This window comes from Eupeodes corollae, chromosome 1, assembly GCF_945859685.1.
Source record: "Eupeodes corollae chromosome 1, idEupCoro1.1, whole genome shotgun sequence".
Classification (NCBI taxonomy): Eukaryota; Metazoa; Arthropoda; class Insecta; order Diptera; family Syrphidae; genus Eupeodes; species Eupeodes corollae.
Window position 1 is genome coordinate 270,841,016 of NC_079147.1, and position 21,533 is coordinate 270,862,548.

At 31.2% G+C, this 21,533-nt stretch overlaps 1 protein-coding gene across 7 annotated transcripts in view; it reads right to left on the minus strand.

Annotated features, from left to right (window-relative positions):
• LOC129954253 (IQ motif and SEC7 domain-containing protein 1) overlaps positions 1-21,533 on the minus strand; it is a 467,024-nt gene that overhangs the window by 9,989 nt on the left and 435,502 nt on the right. For all 7 annotated transcript variants that reach the window (XM_056068037.1, XM_056068036.1, XM_056068041.1 and 4 more), the window contains one exon: positions 19,856-20,419. In XM_056068037.1, coding sequence (XP_055924012.1) covers positions 19,856-20,419 — 564 coding nt within the window. The remainder of the gene's footprint in view (positions 1-19,855; positions 20,420-21,533) is intronic.

A 21,533-nucleotide genomic window follows, 5' to 3' on the forward strand; every position in this document is an offset into this window, starting at 1 on the left:
TATTTGAAGTTTCATAAAGTACTTTTGTTGTTGTTGTTTTTGTTTACGTTTTTTGGTGTCTTCTTCAGAATGTGTGTTTTATAATGCAGTTATGACGTCTACAAAACAAAATTGTGATATTTTTATCTTCTCTAATATTTATACAATTTTGTTTGTTATGGTTTGTTTATGTTGAATTTAACTTTGTCAGGTGTTTTTTTTATATTTGAGAGGGGGAATATTTGTACATCTGTATGAAAGAGCAGATTTATCATGATTTATAACGTCAGAACATTACGTAGGTTTTTCTTTTATAATCAGAATTGTATGCGGCAATGAAAATGTCAACAAACATACAAAATTTGATAGGAATACTGATAACTACATAATTTCATGGAGGGAAAGATTTTTGATAAAATTTTGTACAATTCAACGATGAAACATTTCGAGAAATGACGTAAAATTGAGATTTTATGACATAAGAACTAATTTACAGCTGTGTAACACCATAAAAATGAATAAACATCATGACAACACGCGTACAATAGCAGGTTAGTGACTAATTGTCTCAAAATATCTTTGGCATAGTTTGTTTTTCATGAACATGAACAATAAATGTAAAATGATGTTTAGTAAGTCAAGTGTAAACCAAGCCCAAGGTTTGTAGCTTAGATTAAATATGTAAATGTTGGCATCACTTTTTGTTTACCCCGAGGCTATACGAGGAAGTAATCTGATGGTTGTCAAAACACTTTCATTAAAAAGGACTAGCGGTTAAAAGATGTATTAAAATTAGTTATTCTTTAATAGTGTGAAAAAAATATTTGTTAAGACTCAAGAGCGATAGAGAAAGAAGAAAAACGATGAATTCAAAACTCGAATGAATGCATTCAGAGAGATTGAGATAGAGAGAATGAGAAAAACCCATTTCTAATGAATGCATTCAGGATGATGTGTACAGTTTGTACAAATAATAAATATTCCGACAATTTCTAAATATTTTTGTTCAAGTCCTGTCAAATTGATCTTTAAAATAAATCCTCATTGTGTTGTTTGTAAAGTAAAGCAACAGAACTAATTTTTGTAAGAAACTCTATGAAAAATGAATATGACAGTGACATTGGATTGATGGATTCAAATTCCTGTCAAAGAATCTCATTTTCTATTCCAACTTTAAATATGTCAACGAATTTCACAAAATTATCCAATCATTTTATCATGTTCCTCTTTCCCTATCTTAGTTTGCAAAAATAAAGAGAATCAAAACACAAAACAAAAATATACAAAGAAGATAAAATGTTTACAACATTAAAGCGGGACATAAATAAACTCATGTTTAAGGAGGCGTCAATAAAGACCAACAAATGTGTAAAGTTCATGATTAATTTAGAGAAAATTAAAACAAGAAATAAAAATAAAATAAAAGAAAAGAAAACATGAAAAACACTCCAAGGAAAATAAAGTAAGTAGTAGTAAGATATATATAGGGGCATTTTCACATTTTCCTTTTCCATTACATTCAGACAAGAAATTAAACAAAATACAAGCAACAAAAAAAAGACGAATGAAAAATAATGTCATGTCAGTGACAGATATTGACGCACTAACATAAAACAGATGACGGGATTATTTTTGTAACTAAAAGCAGGGATGTCTCTCTCTCTATCTCTGTACACATTTGGTTTGTTTTTATTTTAAGTAAATATACAAGAAAATAAAATAAACTTTGTAATGAACCAGTGCTGCGCATATAATGTATTTAATTAGACTAATTAACCAGCAGTTCATTGCACTTGAAATTAAAAATAAACTAAGGACATGCGTATAGATGAATTTTTGTATACAAAAAAGAAAAACAGGGAGCGAGGAACTATGTGACACTGACGGACGTGGTGGTGTGTATGTAGCTTAAAGTCATTGGTTTTTATGGCGGGAAAAGAATGCTTTTGTGATTAAAATTAAATCTATTCAAATGCAGAGGAGAACAATTTTGTCGACTTCTTTGAAAAGTGAAGAGTTCATAAAGAAGGCTTTAAATTTATTAAATAAAGTAAACAAGTGTAATCTCTTCTTTAGGATTTTATGAAAGCCCTACTTGACATTTAGGGAAGCAAAAAAAGGATTTACCCCCATATACACTATTTTAAAATGAATCACTTAGATTGATTGAATGTAAATACATGGATTTAGATAGAGTACGTACCTACGCATTTTCATCTCTTCAAAAAGACTTTTCAACAAAAATTTATTGCGTGGGAATTAGAACGGATTTTACTTTATTATTGTTTTGATATGCCTCTGCATACCAACCTACTCGAAAATTTAATTCGAAAAATTGTCAATCAAAAGCAGAGCAATTTAACATAAAAACACAATTGTAATCTGAGTGATGATGTGATACATATATTTTTAGAATTATGTACATATATCTAAAATCAAAACGAAGTGATTGATTTGAATTCAACATCAGTTGAAAATTTGTGATACGTTCATTATTGATAAAGGATTTGGTTATTGATTTTAAAAAGGAACACAAGGTGGGTGGATTCAAATAAATGTACCTTCATTTCCATTCACTCCAATTAAAACCAATTCATTTTAAGAAAAAGGAAAGCTGGTTTTCATTTTACATATATTGAAAAACAAACAAATATGTGTACATATTATAGTCCCCTAATTCCCACAACAATCAATCTTAGTAAAGTAAGTTTTATTATTTATTTTCGATGAGTGATTATGTCAGCTGACTTTGACATACATCAGCACCAGCAGGGATTCATACCCTTTAATCACGTAGGATTTAAGAAAGGTTATTTAATGTGAATTTTTCATTTTTTTTTAAAAATGTTATGACATAATATGAGATTTTAGCATAATTCCGAGAAAAGATTTACAGATAACACAAAATGGCTGCCAAATAATAGATCTGTCAAAATGATGAAAGAAGTTTTTGCAGATGGGGATGATCTTCAAATCCACTTTTTGTCATTTTCTTCGAAGTGAAAACAAGTATGAACTAAAAAGAACGGGACACACCTACACATTGTGAATTTTTCGAAGCTGGAAAAAAATCCTATTGGGCACGTCCCATAAGTATTCACATTTCAAAAATGGTTTACAGATAACTCAAAGTGACTGCCAAATAATAGATCTGTCAAAATAATGAAAGAAGTTTTTGCAGATGGCGTAAACCTTCAAATCCACTTTTTGTCATTTTCTTCGAAATTAAGATAAATCCGAAGTAGAAAGAACGGAACCTACAAAGTGTGAATTTTTCGAAGTTGGAAAAAAATCCTAGTGAAGACGCACCATTGACATTTCAAAAATGATTTACAGATAACACAAAATGGCTGCCAAATAATAGATCTGTCAAAATGATGAAAGAAGTTTTTGCAGATGGCGATGATCTTCAAATCCACTTTGTGTCATTTTATTCGAAATTAAAACAAGTGTGAACTAAAAAGAAAGGAACACACCTACACATTGTGAATTTTTCGAAGTTGGATAAAAATCCCAGTGGGGACGTCCCATAATAATTTACATTTCAAAAATGGTTTACAGATAACTCAAAGTGACTGCAAATAATAGATCTGTCAAAATGACGAAAGAAGTTTTTGAAGATTGCAAAAATCATCAATTCCACTTTACATCATTTTCTTCGAAATTTAAACAAAAGTGCGAAGAAGAAAGAACGCTACACAAAGTGTGAATTTTTCAAAGTTCGAAAAAAATATAATTTGAATAGGCTATTAGAATTGACAGTTCGAAATTGGTTGAAAGTTTAAAGTTATAATTCTTGAAATAAATTAATGACAAAGGTTTTTATTAAAAGTAATAATACTTAAAGTTAAATTTCATAACTTTTCCTGTCAAATTAAAACAAGTGCATAATAAAAAGGATAGAACACACGTGCCCGTTGAGGTTTTTTTTCAAAATTCAAAAAAGACAGAATTGCAAAATTCATGATTTAATTGGAAAAAGTGTTTTTAAGAAAGACAGAAACTACTAACTGCAAAGTAGAAAGAATGGAACACACTAACACAGTGTGAATTTTTTATAGTTAAAGAAAAATCATATTGAGAACAAACCATTAAAGTTTACATTTCGAAAATTGTTTATGATTGTACAAAATGGCTGACATTTTAAAGTTTAAATATTTGCAATGTTATGACAGAAGCTTTTATTAAAAGTACAAATATAGATGTTTTAACTTTTCCTACCAAATTTAAATAAGTGCAAATTAAAAAGCACTGAATACACCCCCCTTTTGTTACTTTTCCAAAGTTCGAAAAAGACAGAACTACAAAATTCATGCTGTAATTTCGAAAAATGATTTTAAGCATGACAGACACTACTGTTAAATGTCAAAATTCTATGAGTCAACTGTCATAACTTTCCCTTCAAAATTTAAATGAGTAGAACGAAGTATAACGACCATCAGACAGTTTTTTGACTTTTAGCACTTTTAGTGTAAACAGACCATCAAATTGAAGTTAAAAATACATACAACGTATACAAAATGGACTTCCTGTCTGTAGATGCATTGTTGTGTCCCCAAAATAGTGCTAAGGTACAAAGAACCTTTATTAGAAGCCAAAGTCAAGAACTCTTATTGAAGGGTTTTAAACTTTAGAAGAACAAAAATTAGCCCAAAATTTTAAACGATTTAATAAAATGTTAAAAACATTTCTTACGATTTTAACATCTTGCTATCTCTTAATAATTTCTAAAGCTAAAGTCACGGAATGGCTACTTTAATTTTTAGCAATTTGATAAATCCATATGACATCTACGAGCATACAACTATTCTTATAAAAGTAGTGGATGGAATGATTCAGTCAGCAGTTGTAAATTTCAGATAATAGGTCCGTTTAAACGTACTTGCTTTGTTTATTTTCAAGAACTGTCAAATTTTAGACATGTTTGGATGCTCATTTTTTAATAAAAGGCAATTGGCAATTTACTAGTTAGTAAAACAAAAAGAAAAGTTCTAAATTTTGGACTCCCTTAGTAAATTCTTAAATATTTATCACATTGCTATCTAGTAAACTGTTAAAACCTCAACTTTACGTTGTTCAAAATTTTGTTTTTTCGGAAATACTTTGACACATAAAATATTTATTGCACATATGTCATTTTTTTTATAAAAGTTCTGAGATCCGAAACTATCCGAACGATCCCGTTCTCCTCTTCTTGAAGGGGAAGTTACTAAAGAACACAAATAATGCCCGTTTATTGTTTTTTATCATTTTAATGTAAAAAGTTATAAATGTTTTCACATTAAGATTTATAAAATAATGATATCAACTTAAATGGAGAATTTAACCAGAATTACATATTTATGAAAAATCTTAAGAACTACAAGACAAATGTCAACTGTCAAAAAGGTATCAGCAACAATTACACGATGCAACGTCACTTTTTTTGAATAAGAACAATGTCAGCATTTTTTTCTTTGATTTAATATGGTAACAAAAATGTATGTTTTAATACATAAAAGCTGGTCATGAACGGTTGTTAAAAAACTATTTTATGAATGAAAACCTTGTAAGATAAAAAAAGGCGATGACAGATGATATCATGATTTCTGCAAAACATTCCAAAAATATCAAATTATGCACATACAAAAGCAATTTTTCATTTTCGTTGTGATTTAAAAAAAAAATGCAGAATTATTATCAAAGCAGTAGTTTTGCAATTTGTTTAAGCCTTAACATCCATATCAAACTCAACAAAACTAACCCTGTGGAGAAACGTTTGTAGCGTCGAATTAAATCAGCCAATATCTTCATGATTCGTTTAAATAAATTACACGGCAAACAACACTCACAATAATATTTATTTGACATTTATTGTTTTGAGCAAAAACAAAAAATTCTAAAAAAAGATTTTTCTTCTCTTTTTTTGAATTTTAAAAATAAAGTTAATCCTCTAGTGACGTTTATTTTCAAACATAAATAAAATTATTATTCGCTTATACAATCTTTGTTTATTTGTTTCTTTTTTTATATTTCCACCCACCACTTCACAATTCACAACGAACAAAAAAAAAAAGATTTAAAACAGTTCATGAAATTTGCATTATTTCAAAATACACCGTTTTCAACGTACAAAACTTGAATGTTTCTTTACATTATTAAAGAAGGGATGCAAACATAATAATCTCTAAAGGAAGTCCTTTGTTTTTTAAGCACATCACCAGACAGAAGCACAAAACAACTTGACTTGGGGGTTTATGACATTTTTAATCACTTCGAGATGTTTATAAATCTCTGCGGCGAGACATGTTTAACAACAAGAACTACTTTCATTTACTTTGACGTTTACTTATGTCAAATCCGTTGCAGCACCATTTTAGATGACTTCACTTTATTTTTCTAAGAAAACCGCAGAAAGGAAAACTGGGGTTTTTCATTTGATTATTCAAAAAACAAAACACGTCACGCACTGCGAGGCGGCAGGAAATTTAAAAAAAATTATTAAAGCTAAGAAGACCACCACGTCACGTCCGAGTACAAGTCCATTCACACTCCATTGAAATGTCTTTCCCTTTTGAGTACCTAAAGCCGAAAATTTCCAAATACCATAGAACACTTTTTGGTTCCTCTCCCTTATAGCATCACATCGCAGACTCTTCTTCTGCATGGAATCTCTTAATTTTTACGGTATCGAGCGAGGTATCTATTTTCGGCAATAAAGAGAAATGAAAAACATTTTCTTTAAAGCTTTTTCCACACGGATATGAAGATGTTTCCATGAAGGAAAGAAAAAACCCCAACAAAAATTTGAAAAACTTTTTCCAAGAAAATATATGTCGGTACCTATGGCAGTCAACTTGGTGGCGCCTCATATATTTTTGCCGCAAAATTATTTTAATTATTGTGCGATTTTTTGGAATCCTATAAATGTTTATAGGAAAACAGTCTCTTTCCACTCCCCATCAACAACAAAAAGAAGGAACCATTTTTGGATGCCAAGACTGTGTGTTTTGCGGGGCTCTCTTGACGACAAAGAAGTTGAAGCTGAAGTTGCTTAATGTGCGGAATCAGATGCAATTTGTCGATGGCTTAATGTGCATTAAGTTTACTTATGTATACAAATATCTAGATGCAAAATGCAACATCCTGAAAGTTTTTGACTTACTGCCAAAAGTGGTCACATATGTATGAATGGCTAAAAACTTTCTTGTAAGGGACATATTTTTGGCACGTGGAATTCAAACTTCTCTTCTACAATATTTTTGGAGAAGGTTGGTATATCAACCCTTAAATGGGAGTTAAATTTGAAAATTTATTTATAAACATTTGCGAATCATTTTTCATTCAAGTGGAAATTAAAAAAGACACTTTAGGGAAAATTAATGACAACACAAAAATGAGTTCATCCAATAAAATGTATGTAAACAAAAACCGAATATGAAGACTTTGATGATTATGATGATAAAATTCTTGTCATCAAATAGAACTTTTCTAGATTGCTATACCTAAAACTCCACTTGAGATAAGTCAGTCAGTCAGTTAGTCAATAATGTGATTTAAAGTGGTAATTTAAAATTTGTCGATTTTATTTTAAAGAGTGGTTGATAAAGGTTTTTTTTTTGTTATCGGGGGGACTGGCCTTGAAAATAATATAAAATTACGTAATGCCGAGGGCTTTACAGTAAACAGGAGAGGTATTTATAGATTATAAGCCTGAAAAGTCGATGTGTATTTTTAGTTTGTACCTAACCTAAGGGACATTTACAGGAAACAAAATTCTTTATTCGTGGAAGATTTATTTTTAAAATTGCCAACACTGTTTTAAAGTGACAGTTCATATGACAGTTAACACATTGGCTGCGTTCAATCTCAGACAGATTGGGTATCCGGATACCTTTTTGTTAGTGTTGTACGTGTAAAATAACTGCTGATGAAAATAGATAAGATGTCAAGAATTTTTGGGGTATGTAGATATCTAACAGAACCGCTGATTCAACACATGGCTAAATTTCAAGAAACTTGAAAACTAATTTCAGCTTTTTGTATTTGTTGGTAAACAAAAAGATACAAAATGTTAGTTGAAGTTGTATTTGAGGATGTTCTCTACATAATAGACGATGAAGAAGCTATTTGCCTCCGAATTTGAGAAGGTTTTTATGATCTATTTTATTTACAACAATTTTGATTTCGAACCTTAAATGGTTCTCTGATTTTTGTGAACAGCTGAAAGTTGTTTTTATTTTTTGACAGCTATCTCAATACAGATAACCAACTCGTTCAATAAAGTATCCAACATACCCTATCCAACACGAGATTGAACGCAGCCATTATTGTATTAATTGTCATTTTCTTAAACATTGAAAGTCAAGTTTTGATTCGTATTTCGACAACTGATGATTGCCCTTAGCATATGGCGTTTCATAAAGAGGTTCCATTTTTGGAATAACCCGCTATATTCACGTGTTTAGCTTTGACATTTGACAGGTAGATTCTACACCGAAAAGTAAGGTCTATGTTAATGCTTCTCTATTGATTTAAGAGAATAAAAAAAGACTTCGTCAAGTTATCGTCGACATAAGGCTTTAACTATGGAAATTGGCCATGGCGGCCATTTGGCTAATATTGTGTTCCATTGATTGTTTTTTTATCTTTACAGTTATTATTTTCTTGCTGAAAAGACGAAAGTCGAAACATCATAGTGGAACCGATGATGAGTTTACGAGTATTTAAGGACCACTTCTGCACACTTTATAACGGCGACAACGAACAAAATTCAGCTGTCAGCAATCAATATAGACGAGGAAAGTCGACAATACCATCTTCCCGACTTTTTTTTGTATAATAAGCTCACACTCAAGGGGTATTACTACCCTTACCTAGGAAGAGGAGTGAGTGTTTAAAAGGAGATGTCGATGGATATTGGTTTTGAATTCCTTAATATGATTTGGTTAGGCTTTTCACATTCACGTAGTACGGCTAAAGAACGAATCTCTGTATTTGACAGTACGGCCGAAGCTGGGCTCGAGGGTATACTGATGAGCATTCCTAGAAGCGCGAGTATTACGGTTGAACTGTTAAAGGGGAGGAATGCAACTGGCTATTTTACTAGAGGAAAAACCGTGAAAAATAACGGTAAAAAGGGTCAGACAAGAGACCTTACGACGATGTTCAAGCGAAGTAAATGAAGTTATAATGATATAATCATCTATCAATTTAAATGCTCTACGTTCAATACTATCCAAGAGGCTTAAGTAAGTTTGAGGAGCACCAGCCTAGAGATGGGAGTTATACTCAAGCTTTGGGCGTATATAAGTCTTGTAGAATCAGAAGGGGTGAAATATTTCTTGCATCGCCTAAGGAAACCCAAACACCTTGCGGTATTTTTGGCGACATCGTGTATGTGATCATTCCACAAGAGGTAGTTGGTGACACACATACCGAGAATATCGAGGTGTTCAGTCACATTGATGCAAGTGCCATCCATGGATAATGGCAATGGGGGTATATCTCGCTTTAACGATACAAGACAGCATTGGGTTTTCGAAGCATTAAATTCCACGCGGTTTTTTAATCCCCATTGAACAATGCTTTCTAGGTCGGAATTTAATGAGCTTATCATATTTTGTCGTTGCAGTTCCAGATCCGAAGAAGAGGGATGTGAGTCTAAAAACGAATATGAAAAGCTTAGAGCACTATCGTCAGCCAAACAATGTATTGGATTAGAAGTTGTAGACAGAAGATCATTAATAAAAATGAGAAAGAGTGTTGGAGATAGAACAGAGCCCTGGGGCACACCAGCATTTATTTTATAGTTTTCAGACTTGAATCCGTCCAATACTACTTGTATTGAACGATCCGAAAGGTAATTACTAATCCAATGAAGCAGGGATTAATGAAAACCGAAAGCAGGTATTTTCGATAAGAGAGCCTAATGCCAAATCCTATCAAAGGCTTTTGAAATATCAAGTGCAATAATTTTACTTTCTCGAAAGCTATGTAAGGATTTGCTCCACTGTTCGGTGAGATGAACCATTAGATCACCAGTGGACCTAATGCTTCGAAAGTCGTACTGCAGGTCTATAAGAAGCTTTCGATCTTCTATGACCTTGTAAAGAAGGGACGTAAATGCAATCGGTCGATAATTAGACGGTGAGGAAGATTCGCTCTTTTTTGCGAATAGGCTGTACAAATGCGGTTTTCCATCCGCTCTGAACGAGACCTGAGGAGTAGGACAGATGAAAAAGCTTACGCAGTGGTTTTGCCAGCGTTGAAGAACACTTCTACAGAACAATAGCAGGGATACCATCCGGACCAGCGGATTTATGTGTGTTTAGATCTCTAAGGACTCTTGCCACAGTACGAGTGCGAAAAAAGATTGGTCCCATAGAATCACTAACTCGCTCAAGTACAAACGTAGTCATAACACTCACTGGCTGGAGCAGATGTCTTGATTGCCGAACTCTTCAAAGCAGCAGGAGATAATTCGGTTAGGAGCATGCACCTACTAATCTGTAAAGTATGGTGGGAAGAAAGCATGCCCAATGAATGGAACCTTAATATTATTTGCCTGATACTGAAGAAAGGAGACTCTTTTAACTTCACAAACTATAGAGGAATCATTCTACTTAACATCGCATTCAAAAATCTTCTCTGTCATAATATGTGTCCGTCGAAACACCCCATCGTCATTATCAGTTTATTTTTAGACAAATATTCAAATTACGGCAGATCATGAAAAAAGCCCAATAACATCAAATCGACACCCACCATTTCTTCCACGATTTCAAGGCCGTATATAACAGTATCTATAGGGTCGAGCTTTATAGAGTCATATCATATTTGTCATCTTTGTCAAACTCGTCAGGTTTGCAACAACTTAACTGAACCTTTCGTAAAAAAGCTTTATACAAAGTAATGTGCTGCCTTTCGATTTCTTTAAAATCTTTCCTGAAAGATTAGTGCAGAGCTCCCACGTCAAAACTAGAGGCACTGTCATTCAAAAGTCTCTTCAATAACTGCGGAATATTCTGATGACATTGATATAATCGGAAGAACTCAGCATGATGTCTATGGGGCTTTTGTGATTATTGAGGCAGCAGCGATACAAAATGGGTTTAGCGGCAATGAGGGCAAAACAAAGTACATTCTGTCATCACGAAAGGACCTACAATACCGACACAGCGCCGCCGCGCCGTCTAGGTCAAAACGTCAATATCGACAGATGTAACTCCACATGAACACAGACAAAACACCAGCGCTGAGATCAAACGAAGAATTACTCTTGCTGACCGATGTTTCGCTGTTTCTTTGGAAAGACGACTACGAAAGCCGTGAGAAAAGTTATCCCCGTGATCTACGCTCTCGTATTCATAGAAATTGAGTGGAGGGGAAGATCAAAGACCTAGACTTAGCCAGAAGGTTAAAAGTTCAATAGATAAAAGTAGTAGATACTACAAATGTTGACAACCTTTTGCAATAAATAATTTAACCTTCTACTGCCAAGAATTTATCTCAAAATCAAGGCCAAAATCATGCATTATTATTTTGTTTTTTATTTAATTTAAAAGTTCAACGTTTCTATAAAGTATCACCCTTCACGTCAAGATAACATTTTATGAATATTTTTCAAACCTTCATTTTTTACAACTTAGACGAATTAGTATAATGACTTTTCTATTTTCTTATCGTCATATGATTCATCAACAACATAATCAAATAGAAAATAGATTTATTTAAACAAATAATTCTTTAATTTTAATAATCAAAGCAATACAAAAATAAACGTGCTGGAATCTAAGTTAAATCTTTGTCAATGACATTTATTTTCTTTAAATTACAAAAATAGTTAATGTGCATGTCAAAAAGCATTTGAACTTCACAAACTAATAATTTATTGTTTTAAATCATTATCAGTTATAAAAAAGAAATCAAAAAAGCTCGCGGTTTAACCAAAAAAGCTTGACAGAAAAACGAATATTACCTGACCACTAAAGCCAATTAACAAGTTCTTACCAATCGAAGAATTTGTTTTTCGCTTAAAAAACCTGTTTAACGTTTTTTAATTTTTTTGTTTTAATGGCACAAGTCTTCAACAAAAAGACATTCTTGCAAATTTAATTATACCATATTTAACCTTTAATTTAATCCATAAATATGCAAATTAAACACTTAGATTTCTAGGAATACAATTTTTAAATTAGGAATCTTCAATGCGGAATTATGTGGTTTGTTTACCTTTTTTTTGTGGATCTTGTAAGAGGTGTGAAGAAAAAGAATCCTGTTTTAAAGTACAATTTAGTGCGTGAATTTAAAGAATAAATAATTAAGAACAAGTTTAAAACAAATATCACAAGTCTAATGACACTTAAAACACAATATCACACACGTATCACAAGATACTAATTTTGTTTATCACAAATTAGAAGTTTGGAAAAATAGATTGATTTTTAAATTGATTTTTTTGTTGTCGTAACGAACACACTTAAATGTCGGTATCAAAATTTAAAAAAACGGCTAAACCATTAAAAAAACAAATTCAAAATGAAACCAACCGCGTAAATAAAACCCTCGACAACAGCGGGGTGCTGACATTTTTCGCAACTGATACCACCCTAAGCATAGCACCTACGCCAAGGTGATTCTAAAGGCCCGAACAACGATTTCTTTTTTCTGTATTTTTATTCTTTTTCTCTTTCTCCATATAAAAATTAAAAAAAGCACACTTTAAATAAGCAAATAAAGATAAATAAGAAAAATATAAAATACAAAAACAACAACAGCAACAGCAATAATATCAATACTAAACGTCAAATCGAAAGCATCTGGATTTCTGTTTCTGTCGTCTGTTTGCATAAATGGCATACGTCAACAAAGCTTCTTGTTGCTATATCGTGAGTTTGAGTTGAAGAGAGTTTAAGTTGAAAAACGACAGCGACTACGACAACCAAGACGACAGCGACAACGATAAAAACGACCACAACGAGAAACAAAAGAATAAAAAAAGAAACATATCAAAACGAGATTAGGAATAATTGTAAATTTTTCTCCATTCGTTCATATTTTTCTGTTTTTGAATTAGTGTCAAGTGAGAATGCGCGAATTGAAGAGGTAGGAACTTTATATTATGCATTTATAGCGAGAGCCACGAGAATGGAGAAAAAAAGAACTACAAACAGGAACAACTGTCAATATGACGTATCGCGATGTCGTCAACAACACAAACAACAACAAATGTCAGTTACTTGATAATGATGTTTACACAAGTATCATCTGCACCAGTTTATAGTAACTTACTTAGCTGATAGAAAGAAAGGTGCTGGCTGGTTTATCTGTCAATTTATTCCGAAGTTTTATGAGTTTGGAAATACCGTAATTTCAATGTACTTATGTATACATGACATATAGAAGACATCAATTAGGAAAACACAATTTAAATTGGAACACATTTTTCTTTGTTCTCTGAATGTCAATTCACAATATGAAATTCAAAAGAACCTCATTGATATCGGAAATGATTATGCAGTTAGAATTTTAAATTGTCTCGTGTGGAACGTAAAATACTGCTGGATGGATGATCGATGAAAACTGTCAGAATTTTTTTTTATTTGCTTTCGCAATCAAAGAAAAAAAAATGGAGGTAATAAGAGACAAGATTCATAGAAAGGTGAAGGTGGTTTATAGAGATTCTTTCATTTTGAGAAGGTACTTTCGCCTTGGTTTCTATAGCTATTAGAATAAGAAATTGAATGAAAGAAAGCTTATGAAGTGTTGCCAGTTGATTATATTTGCATAAATATGCGCAGAATTTAATAATCGTTTTTATATTATACTTCTTCATTGATAAATTTTAGATAAAGGGTGTCTTGGGAAGAGTTAAATATGTAAGACTTTTGAAGGAAATGTACCGCAAGTAAAAGTTGAATGACCAATGAAAAAATAGGCAAACTGCTGAGACAAGGCAAACGTCATCAGAGGTTCTAATTTTGTTTGATAGTTATAGATTTGCAAGAAAATGACAGATGTCAAATTTTCTATTAATAAAAACCAAGTCATTGCAACTGGTGAAAATAATGTTGTTGTCATTACGTTTTTATTTTAAGACAACAGTATGGTAGACACGATCATCTGTCAAAGTTGTGTGCAACAGACGCATATTTATTAAATTTGTATACAAAAATATTTAGACACATAGTTGCCAACAATGGTTGACAAAAATCATTGCACCACATGATATGAATATTCTATTCATAATGTTTTTTTTACGGCAAAATTATGATGGTTCCGATCATCTGTCAAAGTTGCTGTCAAAAGGCACATATTTCTAAAACTTGTATGCAAATCTTCTACTCATTTCTTTTTTAATTGATTCTTTTGAAAAGATATCCAATTTTCATCTAATTATCTGTCAGCTGTCAAATTAATTCCCACTGGATAACTATTAAAACAATCTATATGTTTTTTTAAGTTAACAAATTTATTGATCTAACACTGGATTAACTTTTAAAACATTTTTTAAATTTCGAGCTAGAGCCCTAGAAGTAGGAATAGAAGCTAAGACATTTCTCAAATCAAACAATACTGTCAGATTAATCAGTGGTTTGCCAATGGTGAAAATGAGGTGACAATAAAAACTAGAACTGAATGAAAAGTTGTTCACAGGGTTGGTACTTTTTAAGTCTTCAAATTTCACTTCCGAGAAGATTATAGATTACTGGTTTTAAAATTGCACTTTTCCAATGGGTTTTGTTGGACTTAAATACAATCCGGCCTCGAAATGAATGTATCACGTCAAGTTTTTGAGATATCATTTTCTGAAATCCGAAAAGGCACGACTTTTTGAGGCTATCTAATAAAATCTATAATTCTGCAATATTCAGATCATTTCATTATCATATTCGAAAAAACTTCAAAAGTTGCTCGATTTCACCTGTCTCACAAAAAATTAACAGAAAACGCTTAACCATTTTTGCTAAAATGGTTTCCAACAGAAAAATTCAAAACAATTTAAAAGTAAGTTCTGTTTTTGTAACAAATTTAATGTTTAAACGATTCGGTTACATGTATCAAGTTTTTGAAATATCTTAAAAATATGAAAGTCATGTTGAAAACAGTTATTTTTATTTGAACAAATAGTTAAAATTAGAGTTTAAATTTGAAATCAGCACTAGAAATAAAGTCCAAAACGTATTTTCAAAAACAATTCATATATATATAGATTAAAATAAAGATGTCCAACTTTTGAAAGTTTCCAAAAAAACTAAGTAAGATACTAAAATTATTTAAATTTTATGCAAAAGAGAAAAGTTTGTGTTTTTTAAAATAATCAAACCATTTATTGTTAAGAGATATTTTGAGTATTAACTCTGCCTTAAAAAAACCCTGTTTTTGGTTCATTTTAGCATTTTTAAAGGGGGTTATTTAAAAAATTTGATGTGATAGACAAAATTAAAGGCGATATTCGAATTAAGGACATCTTAATCCTTTGTTTGTGCAACAGGAAAAAATTGTAATTTTGTCGATCAGTGTTTTACAAAAAATGAAAAAAATTGTTGTCAGTAATTGTCTGATGTCATAAACGTCTATCACAAACGTCATCTGAAAAGAGCTAACAGTGACGTTTCTTTAGGAATGTTGTCAATTTAAATAGTAAATTCACGCAATTTTAAAACATTTGGGACTAAATTTTAACAAAACGTCGGAACTTAGCTTAGATGCCACTGTTTTGAGTGCATTCAAGCAACAAATGTCATAGCTTGACAAATTTTTTAGAAGCAATTCTAAAGTCTTCAATTTCAAGTCAAATGTCAAACTTTGACATACTGTCTTTTCTAACTTAAACAAAAAAAAGAAACTACGACAACACTAGTCTTTCCAAATTCAAGATTAAGTCTCTTGACAATATTTTAGGCCAAAAGAAATAAAAATGCACATTGCATTTTGAACCTTTTATAAATACTCGTATTGTTGCACTCAATGGCGTCTGGCAATGTTTCCCCTGGCAACGGAACACAATGAATTTTTGGTGCCACTTCCGTGTCTCAACACATCATATTTTCTTCCTCCATGCTCTTTTGAAGTCTTTTTCTTTTCCAATTTATTTTTGCATGAACATTTTGTTTTCTTCTCTTTTGTACACTTGTTAGTTTCTTTTTTCATTCGTGTCGTGTTTTATGTCTCTGCTTTGTCTACGTTCTTTGCATAATAAAAAACCAAACATAAATAATGGAAGATATTGAAAGAAGCACACAAAAAGAAGGAAAATAAAAAATAAATCATAATTCCATCCAGGTAAATTGAGAAACAGGGTAAGATTAGGTCTTCAGAAGACCAAAGGTGACAGTATCATGTTTTTGTTTAATGAATGTTTGACTAAGGCTTTTGTAGCTTTAAGACTAATTTTACTGTTTTGCTTTGAATTTTTATGTTTGATGGTGGTTCCACATTTCTAGAATTACGGATCTTGAAAGGCCCCCTTTATCCACCATGGGCCTTAACTCAGTATTTTTAATACAAATCCAGCCTCTGTATAGGAAGGTTTGTTTCCATCATACGTTTAAACAAAAATAATGTTTATAAATGCATGTACTTATTTCTCATCATATCTTGAGTTATCGTGTGTGTATTTTATTTTCCGTACAGTGGTTATTCGCTGACGACAGTGCACTTCCGTACAAAAAAGAAGCTAAAATGATTTTTAAACAAAATGAATAAAAAGCTTAACCTCTGATGGTGGTAAATGAAGAAGTACAAGACGAAGCAAACAAAAAATGATTTTTCAATTGAAGGCGTGCAGGTAGGTAACAACATTTGTACATACAAATGATGAGATCTATACCTACACTTATCTACATAACATATAGAAAAAGGTTTACTTCCGCTAAGGCCTCAATTTATTCAGAGCCTGCCTATGCGACGAAAATAGGTACCTACTATTACACATGGGAAGTGTATAGGATCCGGCACACACAGTACAGCATCCGGCTTTACTGTCCCAAAAATACAAAAAAAAGGAAGACACTATTCGAATGAACGTAAATAAACACAATCAACCGTAAAACAGGTGATTCCAGATCATTGATTTGCAAAATGATGGAAAATAAAGAAGAAGAAGAAAAAACAAGATTTATAGCATCGATTGAGTTATTTACCCTATATTTTTTTTGTATTTCTTTATAAATTTTGTATTTTGTCAAATGTGAAGAAAGAAAATCAATGGAGAAATCATAGGAGTTTAACCTAACGAAAAACTCGGCACAGAGAGAACTAATATTTTAAGCAATTGTGAAATATTGGAGAAAATTTAAGTTTTAAAGCGAGTAATTTAAGAACTTAGATTGGAAATTGATTTAAATTGATATTGTATGCACATTGTTTAACGAATGAATCAAAAAACGTTGAAAATTACGTGTTAAGATAGAAATCAATAATCAAAAGCGAGATATTATACGTAACTTCATACAAATTTCACTTCTTCGGAAAGAGAAAAATCAATTGAAAACTCTAAAATGTTGAAAAAAGTGATTTTTTGTGTACATTGTTTAACGTTTGAATTAAAAAACTTTGAAAATTATAAATCACAATAGGAATCAATAGTCAAAAGCGAGATATTAAACATAAATTCATAAAAATGTCACTTCTTCGGAAAGAGGAAAATCAATCGAAAACTATAAAATGTTGAAAAAGTGATTTTACAAGTACAATGTTTAATGTTTGAAATAAAAAACTTTGAAAATTATAATTCGAAAAAGAAATTAATAGTCAAAAGCGAGATATTACACATAACTTTAGAAAAATTTCACTTTTTCGGAAAGAGGAAAATCATTCGAAAACTCTAAAATGTAGAAACAAGTGATTTTACATGTAGATTGTTTAACATTTGAATTAAAAACCTTTGACGGTTATAAATCACAATAGGAATCAATAGTCAAAAGCCAGATATTAAACATAACTTCATAAAACTGTCACTTCTTCGGAAAGAGGAAAATCATTCGAAAAATCTAAAATATAAACAAAAGTTATTTTACATGTAGATTGTTTAACGTTTGAATTAAAACCCTTTGAAAACTATAAATCTCAATAGGAATCAATAGTCAAAAGCGAGATATTAAACATAACTTCATGAAAATGTCACTTCTTCGGAATGAGGAAAATAAATCAAAATCTCTAAAATGTTGAAAAAAGTGAGTTTACACGGAAATTGTTTAACGTTTGAAATAAAAAACTTTGAAAATTAAGATTCAGAATAGGAATCAATAGTCAAAAGCGAGATATTTATCATAACTTTATAAAAATGTCAGTTCTTCGGAAAGAGAAAAATCATTTGAAAACTCTAAAATGTTGAAAAAGATGATTTTACAAGTACAATGTTTAATGTTTGAAATAAAAAACTTTGAAAATTATAATTCGAAAAAGAAATTAATAGTCAAAAGCGAGATATTACACATAACTTTAGAAAAATTTCACTTTTTCGGAAAGAGGAAAATCATTCGAAAACTCTAAAATGTAGAAACAAGTGATTTTACATGTAGATTGTTTAACATTTGAATTAAAAACCTTTGACGGTTATAAATCACAATAGGAATCAATAGTCAAAAGCCAGATATTAAACATAACTTCATAAAACTGTCACTTCTTCGGAAAGAGGAAAATCATTCGAAAAATCTAAAATATAAACAAAAGTTATTTTACATGTAGATTGTTTAACGTTTGAATTAAAACCCTTTGAAAACTATAAATCTCAATAGGAATCAATAGTCAAAAGCGAGATATTAAACATAACTTCATGAAAATGTCACTTCTTCGGAATGAGGAAAATAAATCAAAATCTCTAAAATGTTGAAAAAAGTGAGTTTACACGGAAATTGTTTAACGTTTGAAATAAAAAACTTTGAAAATTAAGATTCAGAATAGGAATCAATAGTCAAAAGCGAGATATTTATCATAACTTTATAAAAATGTCAATTTTTCGGAAAGAGAAAAATCATTCGAAAACTCTAAAATGTTGAAAAAGATGATTTTACATGCACATTGTTTAACGTTAAAATTAAAAAACTTTGCAATTTATGATTCGAAAAAGGAAGTAATAGTCAAAAGCGAGATATTACACATAATGTCATTAAAAAATTCACTTCTTCGGAAAGAGAAAAATCAATCGAAGACTATAAAATGTTGAAAAATGTGATTTTAAATGTACATTGTTTAACTTTTGAATAAAAAAACTTTGAAAATTATGATTCAGAATAGAAACCAATAGTCAAAAGCGAGATATGACACGTAACTTCATAAAAATGTCACTTTTTCGAAAAGAGAAAAACAATCGAAAACTCTAAAATGGCGGAAAAAGGGATTGTACATGTACATTGTTTAACGAACAAATTTAAAAACGTTCAAAAATTACGTTTTAAAATAGAAATTAATAATCAAAAATGAGATATTACTCACAACTTCATAAAAATTTCACTTCTTCAAAAAGAGGAAACTCAATCGAAAACTCTAAAATGTTGAAAAAGTGACATGAATTAATCTAATTTTGTTTAACAATAAGGGTGAAGGGACATCATTTAACATAAAACGATTGAGGATGAAGAGTTTTAAAAAATTATGTGTGTGATATCTTCTTGAAACCGAGGTTTAAGGAACTGACAGCTTAAAAAGGACCAAGAATCCGTATCTCCATCGATTAAAGAATACAAAAGTGAGATATTCCTTGAAAATACAATATCTACCTAGGCTGATTTACCCTATGTATACGTTGTAAATGAAACCACAGGAGTAGGATATAATTTAAAGAGAAACGTGGGAACAATTTCCTGCGAAAAACAAGAAATTTCACCAAAAAATTTCATTTCCATTTCCATATTTGTATGAATGTACATAGTCATAGTATATAAGTACTTACGCTGTTTGTGCTCGTGAACGTTTCATGACCTCTCCGCCATTGCGTATTGAATTCTTCTTAAGCAATGTTTGTTGGATAACAGCACCATTGGAGCCATTAGCTGCTCCTCCTGCGCCGCCATTACCGCCGCCGCTACCAACTCCAGTACCGACACCACTACCAGCAATAACAACAGCACCCCCATGATGGTGATGATGACCGTGAATGTGATGATGATGATTGTGATGGACAGACGAAGCTGCTGCTACTGCGGCTGCTGCAGAAGATGAGAGTAGAGATGCCGGTGTACCGGATGTGGCTACAACCGTTGGCAGACCTGCCGCCAATGATGATTGCTGTTGTTGCTGCTGCTGCTGTTGTTGATGACACAACTGATGATGGGGATGATGTTGGTAGATAATTTGTTGCTGTGATGAAGGCGGGTAATGAGAGGCTGGTTGTAGGTAAACATACCCTCCTGTACCGGTGGATACACCACCGCCTGATGATATCGATCCAGGTGTGGGAGCAGCTGCAATAGCATATTGGCCAGGACCCGGTCGATCGATGACCTTTTGTGGAAAGCTATAAAGAAAAATTGAACAAAACAAAAATGCTTATATGAATATAAAGTTTTATGGAACTTATTTCAAGGTTATTTCAACTAAAGGTTATAACTTAAATTGAAAAAAAAACGATACAAAAATCAATTTAAGATTAGGTACGAGTATCTGTATATGTAAGTCCAGGGTAATTGAAGGCAATTTTATTTGACAAACGTGCCAAACGTGACCTTAGACTTAATGCAATTTTCTCTATCGAAATGGGAAGGAATTTCAATGCAATTTATTTTATTTTTTCAGGCAACTCAAATATAATATTCTCTGTTAGGTTTTTGAGCTTATCGATACTTTATGAAGCTCAATTGAATTTACCCACATTTTTCGATAAATAAAATGACGTTGTGCAGGGATAGAATTTCCTTGAGAAAGATAGTTTTTTGTTAAAAAAGAGTCGAATTATGAACGCGTCAGATTTCCTCTATAAAAAAGGAACTTTTGGATTGACAAGTATTTTAGTTTCCATTGATTTTTATTTAAAAACCAAAAAATCATCTAAAGTCCATAAAGTCCTCAGCTGGTCTTTGTATACAAAATATCAAAGCATCAACATTCCTACTTTATGTAGAGGGAAGCCCTTAGATTGAATGTCTATTTTTAAACTGTATTAAATTTTGAAAATCTTTTCTCTTTAATTAATTTTGTTTTTATTGAAAACGTCATCAAGAATTCCCACGAAGATACAAATGTTTTTATCATATTGAAGGTAATTTATTTTCGAATATGTCATCAAAATCTATTTCAAAAAATAGAGACAAAATTCTTCTCGTGGTATTTTTGGGGAGGTTTTTTTTCTAAAGGAATTCATTTTAAAAATAGAAATCTTAAAAACTATTTAATTTTGTTTTATCTCAATATTACTAGGTTCCAATTTAAATTTTTGAAATTTCCAACATTTAGAAAAAAACCATACCAACTTAAAATTTATTAAAAAGGTAATAAATTGTATTTTCTCTTTTTTGGTTTCTATTATTTTTCGATGCGACTAATTATAATAAATAATATAGGTCGTCATTATTTTGGACACCTTGACTAAAAATATTTTTTTTAAATAAAGACAAAAAAAATAAAAAGTATTA